The 27,890-nt window shown below is 37.0% G+C and overlaps 1 protein-coding gene across 2 annotated transcripts; it reads left to right on the top strand.

Annotated features, from left to right (window-relative positions):
- Positions 1–355: 355 nt before the first annotated feature.
- LOC120528088 (CD209 antigen-like protein E) lies at positions 356–27,108 on the top strand. 2 transcript variants are annotated; one of them, XM_039752107.1, is made up of 6 exons: positions 356–543; positions 6,493–6,597; positions 6,691–6,807; positions 11,408–11,559; positions 11,741–11,868; positions 25,133–27,108. In XM_039752107.1, exons 1-6 carry the CDS (start codon positions 441–443, stop codon positions 25,275–25,277), a joined length of 750 nt encoding a protein of 249 aa, XP_039608041.1. In that variant the 5' UTR covers positions 356–440; the 3' UTR covers positions 25,278–27,108. The 2 variants fall into 2 exon arrangements, with proteins under 2 accessions (XP_039608041.1, XP_039608040.1); XM_039752106.1 differs by having other exon boundaries at positions 356–579; positions 25,133–27,107.
- The last annotated feature ends 782 nt before the right edge of the window (positions 27,109–27,890 follow it).

Below are 27,890 nucleotides of genomic sequence, written 5' to 3' on the forward strand. Positions count from 1 at the left end.
ATTATCTCAGTGAGTTTATACATATACCAAAATTAATAGTTTTGGATTTATTATTATTATTTTCTTTTTCTGCTGAGGGTCTTAGCGGCAACAGACTAAATTGGTCAGCTCAAACATCACTAATTGAAGTAGCAGTCTCAGGCTTATAAAACAAAAAAAAAACAACAGTTAAAAAAGAAATTATCTACACATCCATGAAACTTGCTTAATTCAGTTCATTGCCTAAAGACAATAAAAAGCCATCCCCAAAATCTGTCAAGTGCAGTATCAGTAAAATGCTTTCCTTCCGCACAAGACTTAATAATTTATTTATCATGCTCTTGCCTCGACTTCATCGAGTGAACTTTGAAGATAATGCCTCTTGGGGCCCTGAACTGTCTACAGAATTCATCATGTTTACCACTACCTCTTTTCTGCTGTCACTTTGAAGACTACCAGCCATGGACACAGAGGGGATTTACACATCTCTGGAGAAGTACTCTGTTGACAGCTATGCAACAGCAGGACAGTCCCGGGAGAAAAGAGCAGCTGTGCAGCCAGGGGGTACATATCAGGATCTTCAGGTCTACCCAAAGAAACGTAACTTGTATTGATTGACTGACAAACCGATTTGACTTGCTTTCTATCTATCTATCTATCTATCTATCTATCTATCTATCTATCTATCTATCTATCTATCTATCTATCCATCCATCCATCCATCCATCCATCCATGGGTAATGTAGTGCTCAAGAGTCCACAGTTAATAGTCATATGATAAGTTACTGTCTGCGTGGAGTCTGCACATTCCTCACACCTTTGAGGATTTTTCTCTGAATATGCTAGTTTTCTAGCCACATCATAAAGTTGTGCATATTAGGTCAATGCAATGGACGGCTCTAAAATGGTTCCATGTGAGTGCAGGAACTGAAATATTGAGCATGACTGGTTCTTGACTTATAGGTTTATATGCCCATTATTATCATATGTATAGAGTATACTGAAATTATTATTTTCATGTGTTATCAGTATGCAACACAGAACCATGAATAGTGATTTAGATATCTTACATTGAAATCATTGCTTTCCTTACTTTAAATAGGTACCTTAATGCAAACCTTCTGTTTTCCTTTCCTGAAAAACCTCAGAATTCATATTTAAACTGTTATTTGAGAATTTTTGGGTTGTGTGTTTTTTGCAAATGATTCCCTAAAACTAAATGTTTAGGTGTAACAAGGCACTCTTTCCACTGCAACCTAAGCTCAGTATTATTGACTGTTTTGGTCTAATGATGAGAGATATTTCTCTGTATCTCAATTTAATACATAGACATGCAGGTTTTAGTATATAGGTTGGTTAATTATGTTGGCCTATTGGCCTCAGGGCTCAGTCCTGGGTCCTGGGTCCAATTATTTATTCTCTCTCTGTGCAGCATGACTCTTCCTATGAAGTCAGTAGACGGATTGGGAGAGCATAGGGGGTCATGAGGTCGCTAGAAAGGGGTGTGTGGCGCTTCCAATATCTATGGAAAAGGACGAAGGTCCAAGTCTTTAGAGTCCTGGTGCTTCCTGTCCTGCTATATGGTTGCGAGACACGGACGCTGTCCAGTGACCTGAGACGAAGATTGGACTCCTTTGGTATTGTGTCTCTCCGGAAAATCCTTGGGTACCATTGGTTTGACTTTGTGTCGAATGAGTGGTTCCTCATGGAGTCCTGAATGAGGCACATTACCTGCACTGTGAGAGAGACTCAGTTATGGTACTATGGCCATGTGGCACATTTCCTTGAGGGATCCAGCTTGTAAGATTCTCATTGTTGGGGACCCGAGTAACTGGACCTGGCCAAGAGGTTGCCCACATAACACTTTCCTGCGGCAGATAGAGGGTCATTTCCGGAGGGTGGGGCTGGACTGTGTGTCTGCCTGGGGGGTTGCCAACCAGGATCCCGAGTTGTTTCGTCATGCAGTGGGGGCGGCAACGCACTGTACCAGTGTATGCTCCCCAACTTGACTTGTAAAGCTTGTTGGGGATTTAATGCTATGTCTGCAATTACATCATTAAGTAAACTGCTTCATTGATGTAATATACTTGATAAAAGAAAATTATTTGTCCTTAAACTTAATAACTTAAAGAAATCCTGTTAGAGGGTGGTAGCTCTGTGACTAGTAAGGCAGTTGACCTGACCTGCAGGGATATGATGTATTATATACGTACATTAATGGACAAATGGATAAACCTATTATTTTTCTTGTAATGTTTATGCCATTTTATTGAGTTTGTTTATTGATTTAGAGGTTGATACATTTATATGTTCTTTGTTTTCGTTTTTGCTCTCATGCCATTCTTCTTTAATTTGGTATATCTATCTATCTATCTATCTATCTATCTATCTATCTATCTATCTATCTATCTATCTATCTATCTATCTATCTATCTATCTCCAAGTATTGCTTCTTTCTTTCTTTCTTTCTTTCTTTCCATTGTACTAATCAAGAATACTTTCATTTGCACTCTATACAGAACCACATCTACACTGATTCTTTCTTTCTTTTGTTTTCTTTCTAATTATAATTTAATTCATGTGTTATCTACATTTTTTGTACTTTTTAATTGTGTTTCCTTACTTGCTTACTGAGTTTGTTTTTGTTATTATTTCTGCTTATTATTACTCTTCTATCAAGACACTTTTATCATGCTGCCTACAACTAATGCGTATGATGCTCCTTTTTCTGTTCTTAAGCGTGCTGCTATTACTGTATGTCAGACTTTGTACACACATTGCAGTAGTCTGATTGCTGGGCGGTGGTGCAATGCCAGTTCATATAAGAGGGTGCATCCTAAACATGAAATACGAACAAATTGAAAAAGTGGAAGATACATGTGGCTCAGGAAGTGTGTATTAAGTAAGATTAAGCAACAGTAGAGAAAAGTAAAAATAAACAGAGAATGACTTAGGAGTGATAAATTAGGTAGAAGCTTCCTTGCAAAATAATTCTGAAGGAATGAATGGGAAGAGAAGAAAAAAAAGGTAAAATATTTAAAGGTGCTACAAGACAAAGATGAATAAGATAGAGTTAAATGTGTTTATGTTTAGTAACAACGTTGGCTTATTGTAGAAGCCCAAACACTAGGTTTTTTTTTTTGTTTTTTTTATTAATTTTATTACAATCCATACAAAGCAATCAAGTTTTTACAAAAAGAAGAATTGAGTTAAGAACAGATCGATCCCCACCCCTGAGAGAGAGAGAAAGCCAAACGGCGTAAAATTTAAGGCTTGTAAACATACCTAAATGAATTCTCTGTGCTTTATAAACTTATTTTAAAATATTACTGATTAGATCCTGCCATGTTTTGAAAAAAGTCTGTACAGATCCTCTAACTGAGTATTTGATTTTTTCCAATTTCAAATAGTATAACACATCGGTTTCCCACTGACTTAAAAGAGGAGAGTTTGGGTTCTTCCAGTTTATCAGAATGAGTCTGCGTGCCAACAGTGTAGTGAATGCAATCACAATTTGTTTGTTCTTCTCCACTTTAAGCCCCTCTGGAAGAACCCCAAACACAGCTGTTAATGGGTTAGGAGGGATTGTGAGTCCAAGGCTGTCTGAGAGGTAATTAAAATGTCCAGAATAATGTTAATTTGGTGCAGGCCCAGAACATGTGACCCAGTGAAGCTGGGGCTTGGTTGCAATGTTCGCAGGTTGGATCATGTCCTGAAAACATTTTGGAGAGTTTTAGTCGAGACAGATGTGCTCGATATATAATTTTGAGTTGTATAATTGTATGCTTTGCGCATATGGAGCTCGAGTGAATTCTCTGCACTGCTACTTTCCACTCCTTTTCTGATATATTAATTGAGAGGTAATTTTCCCAGTGTCCTCTTGGATCTTTGAAAGGAAGGGATTGTAAAATGATTTTATATATTGTAGAGATGGAGTCTAATTCCTTGATACTGAGCAATATTTTTTCCAGTGTGGATGAGGGTGCAAGATGAGGAAAATCTGGAAGGTTCTGTTTAACAAAGTTCCTGATTTGAAGATAGTCAAAGAAATGTGTAGTTGAAATGTTAAATTTGGAAAGTAATTGTTCATAGGATGCAAAGATGTTGTCTATATAAAGATCTCTAAGCAAGTTAATTCCAAATTTTTTCCAGATATTAAAAACTGCATATGTTCGCGAAGGTTGAAAGAGGTGGTTCTCTTGCAGAGGTGCCACAGATAGAAGCTTCTCCATCTTAAAATACTTTCTACATTGATTCCAGATTCTAAGTGAGTGGAGCACAATTGGGTTATTAGTGTATTGCCGATAACGTGTGTTTATTGGAGCGCAGAGCAAGGAATACAAAGAAGTACTGCAGGATTTTACTTCTATTGCGGTCCATGCCTGTGTATGTTCTTCTATTTGTGTCCAGGTTCTTATCGCCTGTATATTTGCTGCCCAGTAATAAAACTGGAAGTTAGGTAGAGCCATGCCGCCTTCTGCCTTTTGTCTTTGTAGGGTCGCTCTTTTAATGCGTGGATGTTTTGACTTCCAAATAAATGAGGTTATTGTTGAATCTAATTGCTTAAAGAATGATTTATTAATGTATATTGGGATGTTTTGAAATAAAAAAAGGAGCTTAGGAAGAATATTCATCTTAACAGTGTTAATTTATCTAGCCAGACTGAGATGAAGAGCTGACCATCTATGCAAGTCTTGTTTAATTTTCTCCATGCAGACAGCAAAATTTTGTTGATAAAGAGCTTTATGTTTACTTGTAACGTTTACCCCGAGGTATTTAAACTGTTCTGCAATGATAAAAGGTAGGGTGTCTAATCTAATACAAACACTAGTTTTGCTTAATGATGACAGCCAATGCCCACTCTCCTTCCAGTGCTCTGTATGTATTTGTGCTGTTACTGCCTATGTATGTTCAAAATTATCTCACACAGTGTAATAGTTCAACTAGAGCCAATTCCAGCTATACTTATTAGTCTGTGCTTCAACAGTATACATGTTCTACTCCTTTTTAACACAATCAGATACTGTAGACGAGACTGGGAGGTAAGCCTAACACAAAACTGGAGATATCTAAATATATTTGAGTATTTTTCTCATTTTATTAGAATAGCAGTGGGCTAAAAGCAAAATGAACCCGACCCAGTAGGCCAACCCATCTCAAGGGTCTTACATTACTACATTAACTTAACTCTCTGCTGGCTATTAAAAGATCTACAGTGTTACTTACAAACAGCCAGAGTAACATTTATTATGTTATATTGTGAGAGAGCATGGGTTTTTATGCAGGTACTCCAGATTTCCCTTTCATATTTGAGGCGTATCTCAGAACTACAGAGCTCAAAGCTGCTATCAAAGTAAGCCTTACCCCCAAGGTTTAGAGGCTGGCTTCTGACCTGCACAGGCCCAACAAAAATGGGTAAAAGTTTCAATACTGGTAAATCTCAGAAGGAAGATTGTAATCCAGAATCTAATTATTTAAGAAGTCAAAAAAACTACAGAATCAAAATACAGAATTTATAATGATAAAAAAAAAAAATAAATCAAACGTCAAACAGGAGCTGAAAGACAGATGTAGGAAACTAATGGTGCTATGTTAGCCCTATGGCTTTTACAGGCTTACTGTATAAGGCCTCAGAGAAATTCCATACCTGCAGCATTAGGCTTAACATAAAGTGGACAAGAAAACATACAGGTAATAAGCAAAACAATATTCATAAAGAAATAACTTATTCAAAAAGAAATAAAAAAAGAAAACATAATTAATAGCAATGGCTGTGCTGTCACCCTGTGGTCAGGAGAGTTTTCCTGAGCTCATTCAGAAGTAACTTCTGGGGCATGATGCCTATCTTGAAAATCACCCATTACACTGACATTTTTTTCTTAATTAAAAAAAAACACACATACATGTTTAATTCTGTATTTTTAATTGTTGTTTTATTTTCAGTGAAAGAAAATTCACAATCATTCCATTGATAATTGAGAATAGAGATTAGCCTTAAAACTGTTGCATAATAATGTTTTTTGAGTTTATTTGTAAAATAGGCAGTAACCATACTTTATTAAATTTAACAGTTTTAAGAAATATGGCTGTCTTGACATTTAGTTTTGTTTACATATTCTATGTATACCGTATATTTATACTGTATATTTAATTCTTCATATTGTCTGTAGGGTAGTGCAGTGGTAGCACTGCTGTCTCGCAGTTAGGAGACCCGGATTCGCTTTCCGCATCCTTCCTGTGTGAAGTTTGCATGTTCTCCCCGTGTCTGTGTGGGTTTCCTCAGGTGCTCTGGTTTCCTCCCACAGTCCATAGACATGCAGGTTAGGTGCATTGGCGATCCTAAATTGTCCCTAGTGGGTGGGTGTGTGTGCCCTGTGGTGATGTGACCTGCCTTGTGCCCTGGGATTGGCTCCAGCGGACCCCCGTGAATATAGTGAGTTGGATAATGGATGGATGGATTTTATCTATAACAGCTACTCATACAGTACAGATTAATACAGGCTTGTTTTCCAGATCACTATCACTCACAGAAAACTGCAACCGAGATAAACATCTACAACACTCTCTGTCAGCAAGGAACTGGACATACCAAACAAACCACAGAACGTACCTCTCAAGGTGAGGCTAATAAAATCAAATTCAGGTAGTAAGACGTCTGTCTCACTGCAGTGAGGTTTACCTTCAGACATACCTTCATATTTTCTCTTTAAGTGAATAAACGAGGCTGCCTACTAAAACTGCCACTGGGGCTTCTGTTTGCCATACTGGTGGTTGCCATCATCTTCCTGGTCATGTACTGTAAACACTGCAGCCCAAGGCCTACGGAGGGTGAGTATTGTGTGATCAGCAGGTCAAACTATGCCAATTGTTATTCATGATATTACACTGTTTCAAATGGATGTGTTACAAATTAGGATGTTTCATTCTCATTTTAATTCTCAACAATTCATTTCACCATTCATCTTTCCCGGTATATTAAAAATATTATTATCATTTCTTTTTTTTTTTTTTTTTTTGATTTTATTAAAATCACACAACATTCCATACAAATAAATCAATTTTTACAAACATAAGATCGAAAACAAATCAACCCCCACCCCTGAGAAAGAGAGCTAAGCCAGCAGAGTAAAACTTAAAGCTAATGGAAATAAGTAAGTGGATGAATTGATAAGTGAATAAAGATAAATGGAGAAGAAAAATCCTCAGTGCTTTAAAAGCTTATTCTAAAATGTTAGTGATCAGATCCTGCCAGGTTTTGAAAAAATTCTACACAGATCCCTTAAGTGAGAATTAGATTTTTTTCCCATTTCAAATAGTATATAATTTATTACCATTTCTTATGAAACTTCTTTGTTTTGTCTCCAGCTTGGCTGCTGACATAGTTCATAACAATCACTCTAAATTTCTCCATCAGTTTATTTCAGTAGCATCCTGAGTATGAAATATGATCACAATATATTATCCAATAATTAATCGAGAATGTAAATTAAAGAATGTTGGTTAAAGTCATCAGTTTTGTACATACATTTTCATGCTATATTTAACTGCTTCTTTGGACATTTCTTTCTCTGTTTGTTTCTAGCAATTTTCCATTATCTTCCACCTTCCAGTATGGTCTTGGCATCACAATGATGCTGTCTGTAGCTGGCAAGATGCAAGTGAGCATAGTAGCAGCAAAGCACACAGGTGTTGGTGTCTGACTTGAATTTGGCCGTTTTTCTAATATTCATCAGAAAGACTGTCTTATTATTATTTGAAGCTCATTTTCTTTTGCTATTTGCTGTTACACATTATATTTTCAGCACTTTTTTTTGCTCCATTTACTTGATGTATCCAAGTGTTTCTGTTATTTTTCATCATTGAGATCGTATTTGATGCAGTAGTTTGAGTAGGCAGGCACTTACATTTACTGTGTAGGGCCACATGAACAAAACAAAGTCTAATACTTTTTTGAGGCACCATTTGCCAACATTATTGTTGCTATATTACTTGAGAAACCTCTGCAGCACATGTTGTGCCTTGTAATTTTTGTTATTATTTATTTTTAGGTGTGATCGCATATAGTCTTTAGGAGTCATAGTGGACTCTCAGCTATCAACTTCCCGACAGTGTTGAGAAGCCATTAAGAAGGCAAACAGAATGTCAGGTTATATAGCACAATCTGTGGAGTACAAGTTCAAGGAGGTTCTGCTCAAGCTTTATAACACACTGATCAGGCCTCATCTGGAGTACTGTGTGCAGTTTTGGTCTCCAGGCTATAAAAAGGACATAGCAGAGCTAGAAAAGGTCCAGAGAAGAGCGACTAGGCTGATTCAGGGCTACAGGGGATGAGTTATGAAGAAAGATTAAAAGAGCTAAGCCTTTAAAGTTTAAGCAAAAGAAGATTAAGAGGTAACCTGACTGAAGTGTTTAAAATTATGAAGGGAATTAGTACAGTGGATCGAGACTGTTATTTTAAAATGAGTTCATCAAGAACACTGGGACACATTAGTTTTTCTTTAGTTTACTGTTTATGATGTGTATGATAGAATTCTATAATTTTGGTAATTCCTTGCTGATTTGGAATCATAAACGCTTCTTCTTTGTATTTATGGGTTTACTGTGGTTTCACAAACAGATGTTTAATCCTACATTAATAAACTGGATGGCTTGGTGAATAACTGAATCACTGATATGGCATGTAAGCTGAGCAAAACTACCATTTCTAATGTTGTTCCTTCCATTGAAGCCCTAATCATGATGTAACTTTTGAAATTCTACATACTCTCTATGTTAAATTGGGTACACTAGAACATACATTCAACATTTCATGAACATCCACTCAGCTGTTTTGGAAAAATGCTTGGTTTTTGTGATGTTGGTCCTCCCTTTGCAACCACCCAATTAAGCTCTTCAAACTCCAAGAAGCCATTATTTTAAACTGCATGAACAATAACATAAATGCAAATTTTTCTGAAAGTACACTTAGATATTTTTGATTATTGCATGATTTTTGTGTTGGTTCATCGTCGTACCACTAACAAGATCATGTTCACTGAATCACTGATGTGGAATGTAGCCTTTACAATAAATAGGGTCAAACCTAAACACTATGCCAGATTTATTACTATCAGCTAAACTGTTTTGCCATCATAATGCGATTTTTGTTTTGCGCCCCCATTACAACCCCATTTCACAATGGAACTAAAGTGCAGATGCTTACGAAATGAACTTGATTTGCTCATTTTGGAGTGATTTAGTTTTGGCCTCGGTCCCCATTTCAACCACCCATCCCTATGAAACTTTTCAAATGTTGTGTAGCCTGGATTTTAAGTTGGTTCAGCGTTATTATAAATGCTAAAGTTCAATAAGACAGAGTCAGCCATTTTGGAGTAATGTACAGTTTTTGGGTTCCTCCCCATTTCAAAGACACTCCGTGGTTACATTTTTGAAACGTCACATACCAGGGAGGTTCACAGTGGCTACAGGTTTTCACTTTAACCAGTTTCTTAATTAGAACTCATTTATTTACTACAAAAGCAATATTTTTTGTGCTTTGCTTTACTTAACTTGTTTGAATTCAGAATCCTTAATAATTCCTATTTTAAACAGTTCCATTAAGTGTCCACAAAGACACTTGGAATAAGCTACCAAGTAGTGTGATAGACAGTAAGACGTTGGGAACTTTCAAAACTCGACCTGATGCTTTTTTGGAAGAAATAGGTGGAGAGGAATGGCGAGCTTTGTTGGGCTGAATGGCCTGTTCTCGTCTAGAGTGTTCTAATGTTCTAGTCTGAGAAGCACTTATTGAAATAACGATGTATGTCTTTCTGTTCACATGAAACAACCTGACCCAATGGTGGACCAATTTTTTTGAAAATTTCCAAGCTTATTCTTCAAAAAATGTCTGTTCAATTTTCATTGAGATATCTCAAACGGATCATGCTGTACAAAGTTTGTAAATTTCAAAATCTGCCATTGAAAAGCAGGTTAGCCATAAAAGTACAAGGGCAATTATGTCAGCATATATAATACTGAATTGACTAAACTAATATGTTATAATGTTATTATTAATAATATTTATATATATTTTACAATTCTAATATCATTATTATAGAGAAACAATGTTATCAACATTCAGCTAAATCGTGTTTGAACTAATTAATTACCTGAAAATGGTGCAGCTCCACTAACTGATATAAACACAGGACAGATTTCAAATGGGAGTGGTTGAGGTAGTTCTAGAGGACTGAAGTGGTTGCAGGTTTTTATTCTAACTCTTGCCTTAATTAGTGTTCCATTTTAGCTTCTAATGAACTTATTTTGCATTAATTTTAATTGACTTGGTTATTTTGTATTAATAATCATTTTTCTTTTGTTTATTATTCAGTACTAATCTACTGAGTATGCCTTAAAAAATGTTATGTTTAAGAAAATCGAAAAACAGTTGCAGACCCCTCACCATTAACACAAATCAATCAATGCCATTTTTCCATTGCTTGAATTGCAATCTGATGGGTTTGAAAGCTTCTTAGCCACCACAAGCCTATGTAAGTTAAATTTCTAACTATATGACACTGTAAAGTGCTGTTAAAAACCATATGCTTAATTTAATCCACTAACACATGTCATTTTTGAATATGACTTACTTTTAACAAACAAAAATGTTAAATGCTCCAACTTTCATACTAGTTAACTTAGTTGCCAAACACTCCTCAATGTTACACAAAGCTTGTTTTAATTTATGCCACTAATAAAACTATGAATGGTGTCCTGTTTTCCTGGTTTGCCCGGCAGAATCAGTCATAGTGAGGAATGTTACCAGTTCCATAGCATGGCAGCTGGCATTAGTTTAGAAGTGAAATTATGTACCTTTGACATACAGCAATATAACACCGCAAAAAAAAAAAAAAAGAAATGTAGGCATTTTATGACACAACACTGATATCAGATTAAATTTAATTTTACTTATTGTCAGACCCTTGCTTAGACCAATGCATAAATAGCCAAGAATGAGGTAGCAGATCATTAGATGGAACATTAATTCATTCACACACCAACATCAACACTTTTAGAACGATTTAAGATATTAATTAAAATAGCCCATATCTCCTAAGGATTTGGGGGGAAATTAGAGTATGCACGCTTTCCATACACAGGTAGAACATACAAAATTCATACAGTCAGTGACCAGGCCAAGATTTGAAACAAAATTTGGAAATTCAAAATATTGACAGCAACAGGGCTTAAAGTTCTTCAGAGATTCCTTTCTAGCTCTACATTTGTACAATGCATTTAGATGGCCATGCAGTGTTAAAGTTAAAAAAAGTGTTTGTTCATAGTCCTAATATTGGACTGAAGTTTGATTTAAAGTAAAGTAAAGTAAAGTATTTAAAGATTTAAAGTAGCCCAACCAGCTCAAAGATTTCTTTGTGTTCTTGTTCTACAGGAAGTACTTGTCATAGCTGCCCAGACAGTTGGCTGTTGTTTAACTCCAAATGTTACTTTTTTTCCACTAATAAAATGAACTGGACCTCAAGTCGTGATGACTGCATCTTGCAGGGTGGAAAACTGGTTATTATACAGAGTTTGGAGGAACAGGTACGCCCTTCATCACTGTAGGTTTCAGGCAGAGCTCATTAATGGCAGAAACAATGAAAAAAACTACAATAGCTAATTGAATGATTGTTCCATTCATCCAGATTTTGATGGTGAAAGGGTTGGAGTGGAGCAGTAAATAGCATGGCTGACTCACTGGATTTTTTTTTTTTAATCTCAATAGACATTTGTAAAATCCTTCACTGCGCTCAAAGGAGGGGAAAACATGTTAAACTGGATTGGACTGACAGATGTGGATAATGAAGGTCAATTTCAGTGGATAGATGGGACCTATCTTGATACGAATATCAGGTATGACAGACCAGCATACCAAGCTTTAGGTATTCTGGTTAAAGATTCAATATACAGTACCATATGAGAATCTGTCTTATTGAATGAAACAAGGACTCGGGGGCCTCCATTCCAAACATGAATAAATCAAATAATCTTTGTTGGGACGGGGAGCTTTTGCTTGGGGTAATGGACAAAAAAATAATTTTAAATAATACAAATTTCTCCAGATCTATAAACACCCTTGCTGCATGTTTGATAAGTGCTGACACACTTATGAAGAAACAAATTGTTGGCCAAATTGGTGTAACATGAATGTGATCCATCATATGTGTTATTTTTAGGGACTGTTGAAAGGAATATACTATTAAAGACTTAACAGAACTTATGCTAAAGGCTCATTTATTGGAAATCCAAACACTGTAAAATCGAAAAAAGCAGTGTGGGAAAAACGTTTCCCAAGAAGGGATTCAAGAAAGAGTTTCATATAAAAATGCTCTGATTTAACAAAAGCATTCTGTAGTAGTATGGATGTAGCCTAATGAATCCTTGGACACCATTTTTAGGAAATGAATAAAGGTTAATTGGTATAAAAAAAGATTTTTTACACATAAGTCACATTACATGTAACCAAAGAACGACATAAAAATGCAACCAGACAGTAAAAGTATATATTTTTTAACTCCACGGCAGATTTTGTAGACATAATACAAAAACAAATTAATCAAATGTTATATTAATTGAATATTATACTTGCTATTAATTACACACTTAACACCAGAATAGAGCATAACCAAGGTAGAGAAAATATCTACGTATATAAAATATCAGGGTGGATGCCAGATGCACACACGCAGCAAAGAACAGATGGATGACAAATTACAACTCAGTGCATGTGGAGTTCAGCCAGGATATGTTTCAGTATAACTTGTTTGAGTTTGTCTCTACCCAAACATCCTCCATAGTGAACAAACTTGCCAGTATATGAATAACCAGTCTGGGCAAGAAACATAATCATGGTTTGCCTTGAAAGCTTGCATATTGTAATCTTTTTAGTTAGCCAATAAAAGGTGTCATTTTGCTTGGCTCTTCTCTACGTATAGTAAATTTGAAAGAACAGAAGTTAATTACTAATAATTTAAATGTATTAATACAAACAAACTCAATTTAAGGCATTACATAAACATTGCAACATTTAAATACTGATGATATAAACATTATTGTCTGTACACATCAATAATGAAAACCTTATTTCTTGTTACTGAGCAGTAAAAAATGCACTTAAAGGAGTGTAACCTTTTCAATGTATAACAAATAGGTAATACAGGCTTTGGACTTCAAACCCTGTAGTTGTGCGTTCAGATCCCGCTACTGACACTGTGTGACCCTGAGCAAGTCACTTGACTTGCCTGTGCTCTAATTTGAAAACCAGAAGATATGTAACCAATTGTGTTTTCAATGTTGTAGGACACCTTGGATAAAGGTGTCAGCCAAATAAGTAAATGTAAATGTACTACATGTGTATAGCTTTCTCTCAACTGACATCCCATAATAATGAGATACAGGCTGAAGCCAGACTGATAGCATATAACAATACCACCCCTGCATTTGTAGAGAGTAAAGAATGATACTTTCTTGTCTGGTGATAAATAAATAATTCATGATTCAATAAATCATTATTACTGTATTGAATAAATAATGAATATCCTTATTCGCAAACTGAGTAAACTCATAGACATTTAACACTGGAATCCCTGAAGCCTGCGAAAAAACTTATAATTCTGGGTCACTTTAAATTCCTTTGCACCTCTTCATCAGCGTCTTTTGTTTTGCAAATGTGTCAATCAGCACAAGCAGCAAGCAGCCTGCTATCCCATCCCCCCTCCTTTTAGGTTCAACAATTCCTGCCTTGCATTTCCTGTCATCCTACATTTACAGAGATCTTTGTTGACATGGAACACACATGAAATGCATGTGGTCCAAATAATGATATATTTTTTTTACCCTATACAACTCCAGGCACCTTGCACCACGATAAAGAGAATTGAGCTGGGAGTAGTTTGTGACTGACTTGAGCTCCGTCATTTTGTAGATGGGATAGCAGGCTGCTTGCTGCTTGTGCTGATCGACACATTTGCAAAACAAAAGACGCAGATGGAGAGGTGTGAAGGAATATTTAAGGTTGCCCGGGATTACAAGCTTTTTCAAAGGCTTTAGGGATTTTAGTGTTAATTGGTAACAGTTGGTTATCCAGTCCAACCTAATCCCATGTTCTGCAGTGAGGTGTACTTACTTCAGCACGAGTGTAGATGAATTATTGCTTTGCCTGTTATAAGAGGATGTTGAACAAGCAAAAGAGGAAAAGCAAATAAAGTCTACAAGCTGAAGTAGCTGATCTCAAGGTTAAAACAAAACAGTAAACTAATTCTGTGTTGAAGTCAGACAGAATGTTTTTATTTTACATTGTAAGACTGATGAGTACACACACTTGCCTCTGGTTTTCAATAAATAAATGTGTACAGCATGCTGTAGTCAAAATAGTTCAATGAAAGTTGATTTATCCTGAGAAATTTTCAAGGACAATTAGTGTGCCAAATTTCAGCAAAATGGATTGGACTGCTAGTCTTGTTGTTTCATGTGGACAGATGCAGACAGAGAGACAGTTGGACACGCAGATCATAGATAGACATGACTATCATGGTGCTAGTAATATAGCAGTATATAAAAACACACCAAAAACACATATTATTATTTATCTTCTTGTTTCAAACAGTTTTTAAGTGTAATACCATACAAGGGACTGATGATAAAAATTTGATCAGTTGATGTTAATGTGGTATCCATCAGGAATTAGGTGTGGGGCTGCAGTTATTTTTTAGTTTATATAAATTATGGAGCTATGTATGCAGCTGAAAAATAAGTTTGTAAACAAAACCAAACTAAGCAGATAGATGGATAAACTATAATAAACATTATAGGAGGATACAAACATAATTCTTACTTAGGGACAGAAGAAGTTTAATGCAAATAAATATAAGATTTTGCATACAGAAAAATATTAAATCAATTACGCAATGGAGATCAGGAGGCAAGTGTTCACATTCTGGAAGGCTCAGGACCAGGGGGGTTTCAACGATGACAGACTCGTGGATTTATCTTCATTTTTTGGAAAAGCTTAGCTATTAGCTAAACAAACAGGCTTGATGGACTGTTTGAAATTTGACTCATGTTTCAAATTTCTTACGTTGACTTATTAGTTATAGTGGATTAATTGATGTCCACAACCAGACAATGTGCCAAAGCAATTCCAAAGGCTAATGAAATGTTAGTTTTTTTAAAAATTTTTCCTACTTTCTGTAATTACCTAGAGTACATGCACACGTCTGGTCAGGTCAAGCTGGAAAGCATGCACTTAATACAGCACGTTGTAACACCCACAACACAACAAAATAGCTCACATGGACAGCATACCAGACTTCACAAGTCTGAAATTATTGATTTAGGAAAGTGTTGTCTTTCATCCCATAGGAATTTGAAGATTTGGAGACAGGGTGTTCCCTTTGAATGAAATCACAGCTAAATGATGAAATAATTGGCTAATACATACATCTCTTCTATACAGTGCATCCGGAAAGTATTCACAGCACAGCACTTTTTCCACATTTTGTTATGTTACAGCCTTATTCCAAAATGGATTAAATTCATTTTTTCTCTCAGAATTCTACACAAAACACCCAATAAAGAGAACGTTAAAAACATTTACTTGAGGTTTTTGCAAATGTACTAAAAATAAAAAAATTAAGAAAGCACATGTACATAAGTATTCACAGCCTTTGCCAAGAAGCTCCAAATTGAGCTCAGGTGCATCCGTTTCCCCTGATCATCCTTGAGATGTTTCTGCAGCTTCATTGGAGTCCACCTGTGGTAAATTCAGTTGATTGGACATGATTTGGAAAGGCACACACCTGTCTATATAAGGTCCCACAGTTGCCACTTCATGTAAGAGCACAAACCAAGCATGAAGTCAAAGGAATTGTCTGTAGACCTCCGAGACAGGATTGTCTCGAGGCACAAATCTGGAGAAGGTTACATAAAAATGTCTGCTACTTTGAAGGTCTTAATGAGCACAGTGGCCTCCATCATCCATAAGTGGAAGAAGTTCAAAACCACCAGGACTCTTCCTAGAGTCATCTAAACTGAGCGATTGAGGGAGAAGGGTCTTAGTCACGGAGGTGACCAAGAACCTGATGGTCACTCTGTCAGAGCTCCAGAGGTCCTCTGTAGAGAGAGGAGAACCTTTCAGAAGGACAACCATCTCTGCAGCAATCCACCAATCAGGCCTGTATGGTAGAGCGCCCAGACGGAAGCCACTCCTTAGTAAAAGGCACATGGCAGCCCACCTGGAGTGTGCCAAAAGGCACCTAAAGGACTCTCAGACCATGAGAAACAAAATTCTCTGGTCTGATGAGACAAAGATTGAACTATCTGGTGTGAATGCCAGTCATCATGTTTGGAGGAAACCAGGCACCGCTCATCACCAGGCCAATACCATCCCTACAGTGAAGCATGGTGGTGGCAGCATCATGCTGTGGGGATGTTTTTCAGCGGCAGGAACTGGGAGACTAGTCAGGATAAAGGGAAAGATGACTGCAGCAATTTACAGAGACATCCTGGATGAAAACCTGCTCCAGAGTGCTCTTGACCTCAGACTGGGGCGACAGTTCATCTTTCAGCAGGATAACGACCCTAAGCACAAGATATCAAAGGAGTGGCTTCAGGACAACTCTGTGAATGTCCTTGAGTGGCCCAGCCAGAGCCCAGACTTGAATCCGATTGAACATCTTCGGAGAGATCTTAAAATGGCTGTGCACCGACGCTTCCCATCCAACCTGATGGAGCTTGAGAGGTGCTGCAAAGAGGAATGGGTGAAACTTCGCCAAGGATAGGTGTGCCAAGCTTGTGGCATCATATTCAAAAAGACTTGAGGCTGTAATTGCTGCCAAAGGTGCATCGACAAAGTATTGAGCAAAGGCTGTGAATACTTATGTACATGTGATTTCTCAGTTTTTTTTAATAAATTTGCAAAAACCTCAAGTAAAGTTTTTTCACATTGCTATTATGGGGTGTTGTGTGCAGAATTCTGAGGAAAAAAATGAATTTAATCCATTTTGGAATAAGGCTGTAACATAACAAAATGTGGAAAAAGTGATGCGCTGTGAATACTTTCCGGATGCACTGTATATTATAGTATATGATAGCCAATTATATACTGTATATATATATATATATACACTAGCAAAATACCCGCGCTTCGCAGCGGAGAAGTAGTTTGTTAAAGAAGCAATGAAAAGAAAAGGAAACATTTTGAAAATAACGTAACCTGATTGTCAATGTAATTGTTTTGTCACTGTTGTGAGTGATGAGTGTTGTTGTCATATATATATATATATATATATAAACATATATATATATATATACATATCTATACATATACACATATATACATACATATATATCTACATATATACACACACATATATACACACAAATACATATATATATATATACATACATACACACACACATATATAAACATATATATACATATACATACATATCTACATATATACACACACAGCTATTTCAGTATCAGTGCAATACGCTGTTTGTTAAAACGGTTGACTCCGCTCTTACGCAATAACAAATCAAATCATTCAGTTGTCTTTGCTCATATGTCATTTTAGAGCTGGACGCCTGGCATCTTTTTTTGGCCACAAGTTCGTTTATGTTTGGTGTGAGGTTCTGTGTTGTGGAGATTCTCAGGATGGATTGCAGGTGCTCATCAGTGAGGCGACTCCTGTGTGCTGTTTTGTTAGTCTTTATCACTGAGAAGAGCTTCTCACACAGATATGTGCTACCAAACATGCACAAGGTTCGAGCCGCATGTAGACGGACTTTTTTTGTTCTTCAAAGTCACCAAAGCGCGTGCAAACTCAGTGCGCAATAACTCTAGCTTCGCAATAACTTACCGCTAATCAAGTCTACCTTATGATGCTGCAGTAGTGTTGGCAAGGCAGCTGAAGCGCTGCATTATGGGATCTGTAGTTTATTGTGTTACCAGCGCTTCATATACCCGGCCATTAATAACAATAATACAGTATATAAAATGATCTCGCGGGCCGGATATAATTACACGGGCGGATGTGGCCCGCGGCCCTTGAGTTTGACACATATGGACTAAATACTTGAAAAGATATATTTTTTCAAATGTGATCGCGCAATTCAGATAGAGTTGACGCGCTACAGCCTGCATGCCTCAATGAGTCATCCTCCCTCGCTCTTACTTTTTACCGCTCATCTAATGAATACACTGAGTATGGCTTTACCAAAACAATCATTGATGGCGAATAAAGTATCCATTATTCGAGTATGTAGAGCGGGATATATATATATACATATATATATACCCGCGTATCGCAGCGGAGAAGTAGTGTGTTAAAAAAGGTAGAAAAAGAAAGGGGACATTTTAAAAATAACGTAACATGACTGTCAATATACAGTATTTGTTTTGTGAGTGTTACTGAGTGTTGCTGTCATCAAGGATTTGATTATCATTATTTCTTTCAATCAGGTTCGTATTTGTAGGATGTGTTGTGTTCAAGTTACATTCCGTGTTTGTCAATCGTTGTAAAGATGACAGGTTTCATTCATCGATTCGTTTCTTACTGCATCAATAAACAGCTCGTCTTCTTCTTTATCTGAGACCTGACACACTGCATGCACGGGTTTTTTTTACACTGTCTTCCTTTAGCGGGACATTGACTTTTTCCACCGTGTGCTTTGTTTCCACAGTAGCTGCATTTATGAATATGCTTATCAGACGCTTCATATTTTTTGCTGCCTTTTCAATTGTGTAATTCGGTTTTGTTTAGCTCTTTGGAACTGTGCTTTTATCTGTGCACTGCGTCAGTTCACGTGAGCCACTCGGTGTACTTGCATCGAAGGTTCCCAGCTGTGCTGGTGCCATCTCGTGCTATGTCAATAGCTTTATTTAATGTTACCTTAGTCCTGGCACTTAAAACTTTCTCTCGCAGTTTCGCTGAGTTTGTGTCAAACACCACCCTGACCATCTCATCTTCCTCTCCATAAGCACAGTCCTTCACCCGTGAATATTTACCCGTGGCAGTTTGCTATTGGATTGCCGCTGACGGACGGCCTTATATGGGCAGGCACTAAATTACAAACGCCAGCGGCAGCCTGTCTATGAACTTAATTTAAAGTGTAGGTTTACATCGTGCTTTGTTTCCGAAGTAGCAGAACTCATGAATATGGTTGTATATGTCACTCGCTCGCTTCTTATTGTTTCGCTGCCTTCTCAATTATATAATGCATGTTTTCTTGAGTGCTTTTTTGAGGTCTTCCTGGTTTTCTATGTACTGCGTGATTACGTGGGAGGCGTGATGATGTCACACGAAACTCCGCCCCAGGCGTTGAAGCTCATCTCCATTACAGTAAATGGAGAAAAACTGCTTCCAGTTATGACCATTACGCGTAGAATTTCGATATAAAACCTGCCCAACTTTTGTAAGGAAGCTGTAAGGAATGAACCTGCCAAATTTCAGCCTTCCACCCACACGGGAAGTTGGAGAATTAGTGATGAGTCAGTGAGTGAGTGAGTCAGTGAGTCAGTGAGTGAGTGAGTGAGTCAGTGAGGGCTTTGCCTTTTATTAGTATAGATAGATATATATATATATATATATATATATATATATATATATATATATATATACTGTAAATATATATATATATATATATAGTATATATATATATATATATATATATACAGTGATCCTCGCTATATCAAGCTCGACTTTCGGCTTCACTCTATCGCGGATTTTAAATGTAAGCATATCTAAATATATATCACGGATTTTTCGCTGGTTCGCGGATTTCTGCGGGCAATGGGTCTTTTAATTTATGGTACATGCTTCCTCAGTTTGTTTGCCCAGTTGATTTCATACAAGGGACGCTATTGGCAGATGGCTGAGAAGCTACCCAATCAGAGCATGTATTACGTATTAAATAAAACTCCTCAATGATATACAATATGCTTCCCACGTGGTGCTTGATTGTTTGCTTCTCTCTATCTTTCTCACTCTCTCTGCCTGACGGAGGGGGTGTGAGCAGAGGGGCTGTTTGCACAGAGGCTGTTTGCCTATTGGATACGGACGCTCCTCTAAAAAATGCCGTTTTATCGCGGTGCTTTGGCATACTTAAAAGCCCAAAAGCACGTATTGATTTTTTGATTGTTTGCTTTTCTCTCTCTCTCGCTTGACATTCTCTGCTCCTGACACGCATTCTTTGAAGAGGAAGATATGTTTGCATTCTTTTAATTGTGAGAAAGAACTGTTATCTCTGTCTTGGCATGGAGCACAGTTTAAACTTTTGACTAAAGGGTGTTATTTCATGTCTAGAGGGCTCTAATAATGTTAACAGTGTGGGAGAGTTTATAAGGGCCTAAAATAACCATACAAACATATGGTTTCTACTTCGTGGATTTTCATCTATCGTGGGGGGTTCTGGAACGCAACCCCCACGATCGAGGAGGGATTACTGTATATATATTGTGTGTGTGTGTATAAAATACTAGAGGGCACTCTCACTCCTCTGACCCAATGGACAGACACTGACGACACGAGTTAAAAGCAGCAAGAATTTGTTTATTTGTTTTAAGTTCATCACAGTGCTCTCCAGTCACCACAGTCACAGGTAAACAGGCAATAAAGCACCACTAACCACACAAATATTTCTTTTTCTTTTTCTCTTCTTCTCTGCACCTCCCAGCAAGCATTGTCTACCTCCTCCCAGCTCTGGCTCACTGGCTGGGTTCACGGCGGTCCTTTATATACTGTCCAACCTGGAAGTGCTTTGGCTCTTCTGCCCACTTGGCCTGCCAGCACTTCTGGGCCAGGCGGATAATGAATGTCTCCCAGTTCATCCATAGCACCCATGGCACTCAACTGGGCTGAGATACCAGGGCACCATTGTAAAACTGGGAAGCTGCCCTCTAGCATCTTGGAGGAGGCAGTGTCCTAAAAAAGCTGCCTTCCCCCATTCCTCCATATCCGGGACTGCTATATATAAAATACACTACAGATAATATAGTTTTCAAATGTGGAAAGAAAGTCAGATGACCTTTTAAAAAAATCGTATTAACGATTCTTTTGGACCAGTGTTTTCATCAACACAAAAGCTTGGAAACATGGAACAAATTTTTAAAAGATTATGGATCATTTGCAAGGGACAGTTTGGAGATGTTGATTTTTGTGAGACTCGCATCAGAGAATACAAATTGAAAATCTGATATCAACATTTAACATAATAAAATCTTACAGTGTGGTGTCATTTTGAATTCTTGCGATACATGAGATACAATATCATTACTTGGTATAATACCCACCATAAGCAACGGATGAGCCAGAAAGCTTTTGAAAACATTTTCTTCCAAGATTTTTTTTTCACTTTGTGACTGGTAATATTTTACACTTAATCAAACTGAAAAAGAATCTCTTATTATGATAATAAAGGTTCCAATTTTAAATGGAAAGGACATGACAGAAATTCTTCTGATCATCTGACAGCCCAGTCATAAGATGCAATGTGAAACGATGGCCAATAAAGCTGAAATTCAGGCTGATTCATAAATAACTCAGTAACTACAAATTGGGTTTTAAGTCAAGCCAAAATTACACAATGTATGACTAGCATTAAATGCAAGGGTTTGCAGATGCTTGATATCTGATGTTTATAACAAATATAGGAAAGAGTGCTAACAATGTATATAGGAAAGATTTAAAAAAAAAAAATATAGGTTTTGATTTTGCAATTTGCCATAACCAGTACAAAGCATGATACAACAACAACAACAACAACATTTATTTATATAGCACATTTTCATACAAACAGTAGCTCAAAGTGCTTTACATATTAAAGAATAGAAAAATGAAAGACATAATTATAAAAAAAATAAATCAACATTAACATCGAATAAGAGTAAGGTTCAATGGCCAGGGGACAGAAAAACAAAAACTCCAGATGGCTGGAGAAAAAATAAAATCTGTAGGGATTCCAGACCATGAGACCGCCCAGTCCCCTCTGGGCATTCTACCTAACATAAATGAAACAGTCCTCTTTGGATTTAGGGTTCTCACGGAAGGGCTTGATGATGATGATGGTCACGTAGACTTCTTCCTTTTAATCCGTCCATCATTGTTGGAGCATCATGAAGCTTTGAGTAGGTGGAGGTGGCGCAGGCCACCACCACAAAGAAACCGGAAAAAGAAACAGAAAAGAGAGTAGGGGTCAGTACCGATTTTAGAGCCACCATGAATAGTTGTTATGATGAATTGAACATACAGAGTATCAGGATTAAGTTAAATTACGATTAAAATGAAGTTATAAAAGGCCATGTTAAAGTAATGTGTTTTCAGCAGTGTTTTAAAGTGCTCTACTGTATCAGCCTGGCGAATTCCTATTGGCAGGCTATTCGTGGATTTAAAATAGATTACATCCAAAAGGCACCCTAGCCTTGCTGTGCCATTGCTTAATCAATGTATCCATGTTATTTCTAAATTAGCCTCATTGTATCCAAATAATATTGTGTCCAAATTTCGTTTCTCTATTTGAGAAACAGTACTATTCATCATTCAGACCATCACATGTTAGTGAATCATGGTGGAGCATCATCTGGGGTTTTGGCAGGAACGGAGCTGAGTCATCAAGGATGCTGCAGCATTACAGTAATCCCTGAGATAAACCTGCTCCAAGGGTACTGACTAGATTAGATAACACGTCCCAGGATCTTTAGCATTAGACCAACCACACTAGATATAAATGTGTGGTTTGACAATCTGCAATCCTAACAAAATATTTCCCGAGTGGATTCAAACCAATTTAAGACACTCAGAGGCCACCATGACTAAGCCCGATTCTAGATGCTTGGATCAGGTGTCAAGGAAGCAAATCTAAGGAGGTGGAACAGAAGTTTGATATTATAGTTGTTAGCCAATATATATATATATATATATATATATATATATATATATATATATATATACAGTATATTGTATATATATATATATATATCCAGTGATCCCTCGCTATATCAAGCGCTTCGACTTTTGCGGCTTTACTCCATCGCTGGATTTTATTTGTAAGCATATCTAAATATATATCACGGATTTTACGCTGGTTCGTGGATTTCTGCGGGCAATGGGTCTTTTAATTTATGGTACATGCTTCCTCAGTTTGTTTGCCCAGTTGATTTCATACAAGGGACGCTATTGGAGGATGGCTGAGAAGCTACCCAATCAGAGCATTTATTACGTATTAAATAAAACTCCTCAATGATATATGATATGCTTCCCACGTGGTGCATGATTGTTTGCTTTTCTCTGTCTCTCTCACTATCTCTGCCTGACGGAGGGGGTGTGAGCAGAGGGGCTGTTTGCACAGAGGCTGTTTGCCAAGAGGATACGGACGCTTCTCTAAAAAATGCCGCTTTATCGGTGCTTCGGCATACTTAAAAACCCAAAAGCACATATTGATTTTTTGATTGTTTGCTTTTCTCTCTCTCTCTGACATTCTCTGCTCCTGACACGCATTCTTTGAAGAGGAAGATATGTTTGCATTCTTTTAATTGTGAGAAAGAACTGTCATCTCTGTCTTGGCATGGAGCACAGTTTAAACTTTTGACTAAAGGGTGTTATTTCATGTCTAGAGGGCTCTAATAATGGTAATTAATAATAATATTAATAATAACAGTGTGGGAAAGTTTATAAGGGCTTAAAATTTATAAAAATAACCATACAAACATATGGTTTCTACTTCGTGGATTTTCATCTATCGTGGGGGGTTCTGGAACACAACCCCCACGATCGAGGAGGGATTACTGTATATATATATTGTGTGTGTGTGTGTATAAAATACTAGAGGGCACTCTCGCTCCTCTGACCCAATGGACAAACACTGACGACACGAGTTAAAAGCAGCAAGAATTTTTTTATTTGTTTTAAGTTCATCACAGTGCTCTCCAGTCACCACAGTCACAGGTAAACAGGCAATAAAGCACCACTAACCACACAAATATTTCCTTTTCTTTTCTCTTCTTCTCTGCACCTCCCAGCAAGAATTGTCCACCTCCTCCCAGCTCTGGCTTGCTGGCTGGGTTCACGGCAGTCCATTATATACTGTCCAACCCGGAAGTGCTTTGGCTCTTCTGCCCACTTGGCCTGCCAGCACTTCTGGGTCAGGCGGATAATGAATGTCTCCCAGTTCATCCATAGCACCCATGGCACTCAACAGGGCTGAGATACCAGGGCACCATTGTAAAACTGGGAAGCTGCCCTCTAGCATCTTGGGGGAGGCAGTGTCCTAAAAAAGCTGCCTTCCCCCATTCCTCTGCTATATATAAAATACACTACAGATAATATAGTTTTCAAATGTGGAAAGAAAGTCAGATGACCTTTTAAAAAAATCGTATTAACGATTCTTTTGGACCAGTGTTTTCATCAACACAAAAGCTTGGAAACATGGAACAAATTTTTAAAAGATTATGGATCATTTGCAAGAGACAGTTTGGAGATGTTGATTTTTGTGAGACTTGCATCAGAGAATACAAATTGAAAATCTGATATCAACATTTAACATTAAAAAATCTTACAGTGTGGTGTCATTTTGAATTCCTGCGATACATGAGATACAATATCATTACTTGGTATGATACCCACCATAAGCAACGGATGAGCCAGAAAGCTTTTGAAAACATTTTCTTCCAAGATTTTTTTTTCACTTTGTGACTGGTAATATTTTACACTTAATCAAACTGATACTGACATGGCAGGGAAATATTGCGTCTCTGAAACCTTAAAAAATGGAATAAATGGAAAACATATCAGTAATATGTCAATTACCTGATATCAAAACTAATTCAATTATTGAGGAAGAAGAAAGTCGCTGCAGTATGCAGTTATTATGTGAAGAAAAGTCATAATTAAACCTTAATAGGTTTATGTTATATGGGTTTGTAATTCTGTTACTGGTTTATACTATACTATATACTATACTATACTATATTGGTAAGCACTTTGAAAAGCACTGTATTAAATCAAATTTAGAATTTCTAAAAAGTGCTACAGTGATTTTTGCTTAGCTGTTCATACTACAAATGTAATGATCCATGTTCCAGGGGTTTTGTATCCTTTATGTCTTTTTCTCTTTTTTTCAGCTTCTGGGGCCCAAAGCAGCCTAACAACTTGCCCCCTGGGGAGGACTGTGTACTGCTTCTAAATTTAGAAGGATTCACTGGATGGCATGACTATTCATGTAAAACACTCTCAAGGAGAATTTGTGAAAGAGATGCCCATTCATAGAAGAATACAGAATACAGAAGTTGCCAGTCTTTTTAAACATGGCACAATATAGGACCAATGTGTTTAGCCCAATATAAGACTGTGCTAGTGCTCTAATTATCTACCAGAAAGAGATTTTTCAAACACTGTGAAGTGTAAAGTTTAGTAAGGTCAGGTTTCATTGTATTAACTCAACAGGAGACAGTTGCCAATAACGATCAAATATTTTTTATTATTATTATTTTTTTCTTTTCTCATCTGATATTTGCTGTATCAGATATTATAACATATCCCTTACCCTCACACATAACAGAAAATAACCTCAAACGCGCTTAATCCAATTTAGGGTCATGGAGGCCAAAGCCTATACTGGCATTACTGGGCATAAGGCAGGAAGCAGGTGGGTTCAAGTTATTAATCTACTGCAAGGACCACTTTTACCCATGCACCCTCACAGGAGAATCTTTCCAGACTCAGTTAAAAAAGCATACAGCCCATAGAAAAACCTTTATATAACCTTTAATAAAGTATCTATCTATCTATCTATCTATCTATCTATCTATCTATCTATCTATCTATCTATCTATCTATCTATCTATCTATCTATCTATCTATCGTGAAAACATTCAGGTTCCACAATGACAATGACTATTAAAAGATATTGACCAGAAGATCCTTGGTTTGCATGGCACACTTATGCTTGCATGTCACAGGGGAACATTTTTTGTACAATGGGTGATTTTTTTTTCTCTTAGGCAAATTATCTGAATAATGCTGTTATAGGGCATTGTTGATGTTTTTGCTGCAAACAAGTCACCTGCTTTGAAGATCAGACTGCCAGGATGATAAGTGAAAAGGCAAATGTCCTGAATAATCCTGTTACTTGTTATTGTGATGGCTGTCTACAGGATACAGATATTTGCCTGTTTTGCTAAAAAGTCACCTGCTTTGAGTTTTGAACTCCTTAAACATACATACAATGCAATATTGTGATAACAGAACTGCCTCCTTCCTTGGAAAATGTTTCTATTTACCTGGCTTGAAAATGAAAATGTCTTGGGAATATTGGTTTGTGTACTATGTGTACTCTGTAGTTGGCAACAGTACTTTTTGTTTAACCCGTGTTTACATTATTTGTCAAGCTCAGAAAATTGACATGTACCTTTGTTTAATCCATCGTCATATTGATCTAGACAGAGACTGAAGTAGAGATATACTTGAGGGCAGAGGGTGGTGTCAGATGGCATAAGGTGGGGACAGTCCTTTGGATTTGGATCCTTTCACAAGTTACACTTTTTGTAAATTGTACTTTTTGGTATAATTCATTTTCATACAAGGTCAAGTTCGATTCCCAAGGGAATCAAAAGCAGCACTTTCTAACTAAGCAAAATATTCTGAACCCTGCTTTGCCTTTCCTAGAATGTTCTGCACTCCTATTCATCATGACATGACACTCAGGCTTACACCTTTTATCTGAAGTCGATCTCTTGAAAATGTTAAGGAATCTCCACACCTTTGCAATAAAAAATATCGGTTTTGTTCCTGAGCACACAGTACATAAAAGTGATAAGAAAATTGTCCCATAATCCTCAGAGATCTCTAGTTGATTAACTGGTAGGAAACAAAGAGTACAGATAAGAGGAGAATACCACAGTACAAGAAAGATATAGCAGCACTTGAAGCTGTGTAGAAGAAAACAACCAAATGCATCCCAGAACTTCAAGATACTTCCTACTGTGACAGACCCAGAATTAAACTGGTTTACTCTTGAGCAGAGGAGACTGTGTGGTACCTTAATCCAGGCATTTAAAATCCTCAAAGGCATTGATAAAGTAGATCTAGCAAACATTCCTTCAGTTTAAGGGTGAATCATGTACAAGAGGACATCATTGGAAAATTAAGGGAAAGTGCATTTAAGACTGAAGCCAGGTAGCACTTCTTTGCATAAAGAGTTGTGGGACTCTGGAACAAACTACCACAACAAAAAGGTGATGCAGAAACCTTGATAACCTTTTTAGAAGAATTTAGACCAGATGTCAGGGAATCTCTGCTATTACCTAAACAAACAGGCTTGATGTACTGAATAGTCTCCTCTTGTTTGTCAAATTTCTTATGTTTCTTAAGAGGCTAATGTACGATGTGATATCTATTATCTACTAGATTAGGACAGGTTTTGATTTAGATCAATTCAACAAAAGAAATACAATTTTATAGAGTATTTATACCATATAAATCTGCAGATGATATTAAACTGGGGGCAGTGCAGATGATGTAGAATCAGCTGAAATGCCGTTTCAGGACCTGAACAATGTAAATTGTTACACAAAGGAAGTGAATATGTTACATTTGAAAAAAAAAATAGTGAAAAGGTAGAAATACAATGTTTTTTAATATGCTGATTATAGAGGGAATATAAAGCTACTGATGTCTTCAGCTGACATTCATGCTCACTGGAATAACAAAAAAACTGACTAGCAACTACTTGGAAGAAAGTGTCCATTAGGTAGTGTTTTTCATGATACTATACTTCGGTAACACTTCAATTTAGGTTCTGCAAAGATGCATCTATTATTCATTTGCTCTTATGTAACAAGACCTTAACAAAGGTTTTGGTTTTTGTGATACTTACAAAAC

This window comes from Polypterus senegalus, chromosome 4, assembly GCF_016835505.1.
Source record: "Polypterus senegalus isolate Bchr_013 chromosome 4, ASM1683550v1, whole genome shotgun sequence".
In the NCBI taxonomy this organism is placed as follows: Eukaryota; Metazoa; Chordata; class Cladistia; order Polypteriformes; family Polypteridae; genus Polypterus; species Polypterus senegalus.

Excerpts from the sequence above, each read along its gene's own strand:
- LOC120528088 (XM_039752106.1), top strand. The coding sequence starts at position 441 with ATGGACACAGAGGGGATTTACACATCTCTGGAGAAGTACTCTGTTGAC. Across the intron at positions 6,598-6,690 it reads CACAGAACGTACCTCTCAAG|TGAATAAACGAGGCTGCCTA; the intron begins GTGAGGCTAATA and ends TTTCTCTTTAAG. Across the intron at positions 11,560-11,740 it reads TACAGAGTTTGGAGGAACAG|ACATTTGTAAAATCCTTCAC; the intron begins GTACGCCCTTCA and ends TAATCTCAATAG.